The sequence below is a fragment of the Heterocephalus glaber genome, unplaced genomic scaffold (genome assembly GCF_053883595.1).
Source record: "Heterocephalus glaber isolate CG9 unplaced genomic scaffold, H.glaber_assembly_v1.0 deba00001773, whole genome shotgun sequence".
NCBI lineage: Eukaryota > Metazoa > Chordata > Mammalia > Rodentia > Bathyergidae > Heterocephalus > Heterocephalus glaber.
In genome coordinates, this window is record NW_028258463.1 from 10,522,946 (window position 1) to 10,529,465 (window position 6,520).

At 45.7% G+C, this 6,520-nt stretch overlaps 1 protein-coding gene across 1 annotated transcript; it reads right to left on the bottom strand.

The window, feature by feature from the left end:
• Nucleotides 1–1,079: 1,079 nt before the first annotated feature.
• Nucleotides 1,080–2,182, bottom strand: LOC147821057 (uncharacterized). The gene has a single exon (XM_087202636.1). The coding sequence runs from the start codon at nt 2,008–2,010 to the stop codon at nt 1,345–1,347; it is 666 nt and encodes a 221-aa protein (XP_087058762.1). The 5' UTR covers nt 2,011–2,182; the 3' UTR covers nt 1,080–1,344.
• Between the last annotated feature and the right edge of the window lie 4,338 nt (nt 2,183–6,520).

Sequence of the window (6,520 nt, forward strand, 5' to 3'; positions counted from 1 at the left end):
ACCATTGTATCAGAGCTGAAATAGGAGATTCAGCACCAGGAAATCCTGCAAAGCTGCTCTGGAGATCCGAAGGCCTCATCTGTAACAAAGGACGAGGGACTGTAAACCCAGGGCCTGGGAACTGACAGTTCTTCCTTCATACGACACCATCCAGAAAGGGTTGAGCAGAGGGTGTGATGGCACCACTCTGGAAGCCATGACTGTGGTGGCAGCTTGGGGAGGACCCCTGTGAGGAGGAAGCCCATTCCTCGAGGTGTCATGCACACCTTAAACCGGTGGCCATGAGGTGGGGTGGTGTCCCCTACCACCAATGCACTAATACAGAAAAGCAAGGCATCCAAAGTTCCCTTTTTCACCCACATCCCCTGTGAGCCGTGGGGGATCCCACCCACCCCTGCTGCACAACCTCAGGCTCCAGGATTGAGACTTCCTGTGTCCAAGAGAGAGGCGCCAGCTCCAGGGGACAGAGGAAGGTCTGAAGGGGCAGACTGTTGTCACCATTCCTTTCTCACTCTGGGCTTCTGTGTGCTGGGGAGTCACAGACCCAAAAGAAAGAGCTATTCCCACTGGCATGCGATCTCCTCGCCCTGAGGAGGTAGGAGCTGTGCTGTACATGGGGACAGGTAGGAACATATTTATCGCTTAGGGGACGCTCTGGGGTGTTCCTGGTGTTTCCAGCTCGTTTCCGCTGCAAGGGGGCATGTGCAACCTCTATGCTTCAATAAGAACATAGCAGCCCAAGGCTCTGAACCTAGGTAATCCCACCAGGCCAGTCAACAATACTAGCAAAAGCACTGCTCAGTTGCAGTCCTCTGGTGAATCTTTCCCGTCACTGTGAGCATCTCATTGGAGTGAGCTGAAGAGAAGAAATCCGTGGATGTGCACATTGTCCAGGGTGGGTGAGCACTGTGATATCTCCCCGGCTGGAGGGTGGATGGCCCCTGAAGATGCCCATCCCAAGCTTGGGTGAGTGAGGGGCAACCACATGCAGGGACTTGAAAGTAAGTAGTTTATTTGGGAAATGATCCGAAGACAGAAGGAAGAATAAGGACACACGAAAACATTTCATTTCTATGCTTGCAAAATTTGGATTTATTTTAAATGAAGGAATATCTCCATTTGAGGAAATAGGAGAGAAAGCAAGTATTTCTGTGGGAATAATAATGACAGTTGACAGATTTCAGAGAAAATCACAACTTTCATAAAGGAAAGAAATATTAGTCTTAGGGGAGAAGAGAATATATCTGGAGGCCAAACCAATCTCAGCTGGTCTCCCGTGAGCAGCCCACACATGACCTACATCTGGAATGTTGGTTGGAGAACAGGAGCTTGCGGGTCAGAGCCTCAGCAGCAAGAACTACTGGAGCAGGTGGGACGGCAGCAGGTGGTTCTGCAGCAGGTGGTTTGGCAGCACTGGGGCCTGCAGCAACTGGAAATGCAGCAGCTGGGCCTGCAGCAGGTGGGCTGGCAGCACTGGGGCTTGCAGCAGCTGGAAATGCAGCAGGAAGGTCTGCAGCAACTGGAAATGCAGCAGCTGGGCCTGCAGCAGTTGGAAATGCAGCAGCTGGGCCTGCAGCAGCTGGAAATGCAGCAGCTGGGGCGGCAGCACTGGGGTCTGCAGCAGATGGTCTGGCAGCAGGAGGGGCGGCAGCAGCTAGAAATACAGCAGCTGGGCCTGCAGCAGGTGGGCTGGCAGCACACAGACTGGCAGCACTGGGGCCTGCAGCAGCTGGACACACAGCAGCTGGGGCGGCAGCACTGGGGTCTGCAGCAGATGGTCTGGCAGCAGGAGGGGCGGCAGCAGCTAGAAATACAGCAGCTGGGCCTGCAGCAGCTGGGCTGGCAGCACACAGACTGGCAGCACTGGGGCCTGCAGCAGTTGGACACACAGCAGCTGGGGCGGCAGCAGGTGGTTCTGCAGCACGTGGTCTGGAAACAGCTGGGCTGGCAGCAGCTCTCCTGGCCACAGCCCTGCTCAGAGCAGACGGAGCCACAACAGGAGTTGACCATGGTGTTGGAGGTTGGAGGTTCTAGGTGAGTTCTGAGGTGGAGGGTCTGTGAGGTTTGGAAACCTCCTGTCCCTGGTCCCCTTTTATACCCTGATAAGCAGCTGTTGTCACCATGAGCAGCACTCTTCCCTGTTGTTGTTTGTGTTAATAATTAGGCAATTATCACATTAGGCAAATGTATTTTCCTTGTTAAGTTTTTGAGGTGATGGAAAGCAGAACTTCCTCTTCCTGGTGTTTGTAGGATTCCTCCTGACCCACCTCCAAGGTGTCTCTCTTTTTACTGTGTGCCCTCAGGAAGCAGTGTCTCCTGCAGGCCTCAAATTCTTTTCAAGGCTCCACTTCCCTCTGATGACTCCTCCATCATGGGTCAGGTGGGCTGAGGTTTTGTGGAACACAGACCCCTGGCTGAAATGAGGCCACCAGACATGTCCCCTCCTTGCTGTGAATCATGGTTTACTTCCTAGGTCATTCTGTGCAATATACTGAACTCAAAGGTGTGAACCTAAGTGTTGGACATTTGTTTGTTCATTTCCCCCAAACAGTCCTCCAGAACTCATTTTAGGGCCTCATCTGAGTGTGGGAAGGGTTAACTGCCTAGATCACTTGTACCATGAGGTTTAGATCCCTCAGCTCGCCACCTTGTGGGGAAGTATCTCCTTGTGCCTTTGGCCTCCAGCCTTTCTGGCTTTAACAGACCCTATTGACTCAAGTCGTCCATCCAAGATTCAGTGGCTGACCCAAGTAGACGGTTAGTTGTCACCTAACCATAGTTCACATCCTTCCATCTCACGCCATTGAGTTGCTGGGCTCTGAAGAGGCAACACACATTCTTTCCTCATGAGTCAGGTCAATGGTTTGGATCTAGGTTCTCTTGTTTGGATCTGGAAGTTCCTCCCAAACTCTCATGCTTGCAGAGGTGGATCTTTTGAAGGGTGGCTGGATCAGGAGGTACTGTACTCATCTGTGCGTTCATCCAAGTTCAAGGGGTGAGGGTGCTGCTGGAGCTGGGCCCTGGTTGGAGGCAGGTCACTGGGAGCGTGACCTGGAAGTGTTTATCTCCCTCCCCAACTCCTTCCTTCTCTCTGCACTTCCTGGCTCCCATGGCAGGCACAGTCCCCCTCCCCCTGGGCCCTTTCACCATGCCACTTCTGTGTTGGAGCCAGCCAAGCATGGACTGAAAACATGAACCAGATAGAGGTCTCCTTTAAGTTGCAGGTGCCGGGCATTTTGTCGAGCAATGAGGAAAGTGACGACAAGTAGTTTCATTTTCCAAAATATACAAATAGAAACCAAAGAAAATCAGGGAGAAAAATGGAAAAAGGTGGAAACAGATATCTAGCTCAAAGACATCAGCTTACATGTATCCATAGTGAGGATGGAGTAAAAGCCTAAAGCACGCGTCCAATTGGCTATGCGATGCCAGCTGTTTAAACAGGAGTTGGTTTTCCTGAGGGTCAGAAAACAAGGTGAGACTGGTTGGCATAGATGACGCCATCCTTAAATGTCTTTGTAACACTATTTAAAGACCTCAGCCTTTGCCATATTTTTATCATGCAAAGTTGCTTGGCTAACACCTGATTTTCTTGTTCTTATTTTATTTGCGTATATCTTTGTAAACTGGATAACAGGGAAGATTAACCACTCTGTGTGCTTTTGGGGGGACAGTGACACTGGATTGGCTTCCAAGAGAGGCAGAGGATGAAGTAGACATAGAAGAAAGACTTCTGGATTATTGGGAGCTAGCTTTCTGACACAATGTACCCTTGAGTTATGACCACCCTCACATAAGAACAACTTGGGTTACGACTGGAATTTTAAAATTCTTGAGTTACAATCTGAATGCCAGTCTTTCCTTTGTGGGGTTAATTGAGAAATCCTGAGCCAATGTCTCTAAGGACACTGAGATCTGTCTGGAAGAAAGTGTAGCCTAAAATTATGCAGGAGAGAGACTTTGAAGGCTTTGTAGAGGAGCCTGAGCCTTCAATTGACCCTGTGGTTGATGACATTGTCACTATAGCAGAGTCCATAGGCTTGTTGGTAGACAGTGGTGATGTTGAGGAACTGGTGGAGGAACACTCAGAGGAACTGTCTACAGAGGAACTTCAGCAACTTCTGGCTGAGCAACAGTGAATGGCAGCTGAGGACCTTTCTGAGGAAGAGAAGGAGTATCAGCAATCAGTGCAGCAAAGTTCTTCTTCTGGAAGAAAGGAAATCCTGAAAAAATGGACAGAGCTACAAACATTCGTAGAGAAGACCCACCCAGACAGAGGAAAAGCCAATTGTTGCAATCACTTGCTTAATGACAACATCATCTCATGCTATAGAACAGTGCTAAAGAAAAGACAGAAACAGGCAACCTTAGACCATAGTTAGTTCTGAAAAGGTTGAGACCTAGTGAGCCAGAAGCAGGTCCTAGTGGGCTACAGACTCTCCCAAGGAGAGAAAGGAGACCAGGGAGCCAGATTCCTGATGTTCTTATGGAAGGGGACTCTCCTTCAAAACCTTCCACTTCATCCTCCCCTTCTCCAAGCCAAAGATGTCAACTTGAATGTTCAGTACAGTATGAAATTGTTGGTTCTGGTAAACTCGGCACATTTTATAACAGTTTGGTGAATATACTAGGAAAATTATTGGTGCTTTTGGTAAATTACGCACATTATACAACCCTTTTTATTATGAGAAGGTTAGTTAAGGGGTGCTTTGGGAGGTTCAGAATGCATTATGGGTATTTCCATTATTTCTTAAGGGATAAATAATCTTGACTTGCAACCAACTTGAGTTACAACCAGCCCTTGTGAATGGATTGAGTTCATAAGTCAAGGGTCCACTGTAAATTTAGGGAGATTAAGAAAGCCCTTTCACTGAAGCTACAAAGACAGAGTGTGTTCTTCCTGTAGACCAATGTATGGAGCAGTGATGGGGAACCTTGTAGAGATGAGTGCCCAAGCTGCAACCTCAAACCCATGTATTTATTGCAGAGTGCCAATACTGCAATTAAACCTGAATACTGAGGTTTAGTTTAGAAAAAAAAACCTCATACATTAACATCCCTTGTCTTAAAAGAAAAACACAATAACAGAGCTTTCAATGATACAAACGGCTTTTTATTGAAAGGTAAAAGTTTGCATTTGGTGTGCTTTTGCACAAATCCTGTGATCTTCGCTGCTGTGTGCATGCTGATCATTTGTCAAATCTTGTCTAGAGCGACTTGGCTTGCGTGCCAACAGAGAGGGCTGTGCATGCCCACTGTGGCCCCTGGGCAGTGCTACTAGCTGCCAGTACTTGACTCCTGCGTGGAACAGTTCTGATTTAACTGGCATGGTACAGGGCCTGGGTCAGAAGTTTTTACTTGTCCTCAGGTAACCATAACAGGCAGCAAATATGCAGAGCCATCTCCTTAAACTGTCCTTATTATGAACACATATTAATTTCAGTTGAATACAGAAGGCAACAAATAACTAAATTTCAATTAGTGGTATCTAAATAATAGAGAAAATGATCCTGAAATGGAATCACTCAACCCACAGAGTAAAACATTGGCAATCCTCCTTACCATTTTAGTTCACTCTAACCCCAAAACCAACAGTCTCCCCTGGAAATGACTATGGACAGTGCTCTGGATTTTGTAAAGAGGAAACCCCAAGCCAGGAAAAATATTGTTCCATGTTCTCCTCACTAAATCCTACTCAAACTCTAAAGAATTAGAATTGATGATTAACATCTAGACAGTACGCACAAATTATCTAAAGTTGACCCAAACTCTCTTTCTTTTATTACATAGAATAACAGGCGGATTGTAATTTTTGTGTCATTTTTCTTTTTAAACTGTTTTTTTTTTTAGAATCCTACCAGATAAAGAAACCAGGAAGTAAACACCAAGGAAATTTGAATGGAGTGCATCCAGATATCATTCAGGAACTGAGTTATATCTGTCAGTAACTTGGACGCATCATAATAATACATCCCTCAAAGGGTGGCATGACCAAGGCTTATTGTCTAGTATCACGTATTATGCATAATCATTTTAAAAAAACATTTGGTATGTATTTTGTCTGGAGCTAAAATATACTACTATTAGGTAAATTATAGTGTCTTGGATATAATAACACGATCTAAGTTGAGATACCTACAATAGCCATAGCTAATTGATAGAAAAGTTAACGTATTTTTGTTTCAACCAGGTTAGTTCACAATAGAAATTAAGCACATTTAAATATATGAGAGTGTATATTGAACAATATGATGTCTTGCTATGACATGGGATATGCGATCAAAACAATATGAAAGTAATAGAAACATCCACCTCTCTTTGCTGGAATTTCTCATTTGTCTTGAAATCCTCTAATTTATTGCCTATTTAAATAATTTTGAGGTCTTTGAGAAATATTTCAGTTCACCTGAATATTTTTAAACTACTTGTTATTATGAAAAATCTGTATATAATGAAATGTGTATAAAATAAAAAGATATTAATAAATTTAATGAATAATTCTGAAGCAAGTGTCTATGTA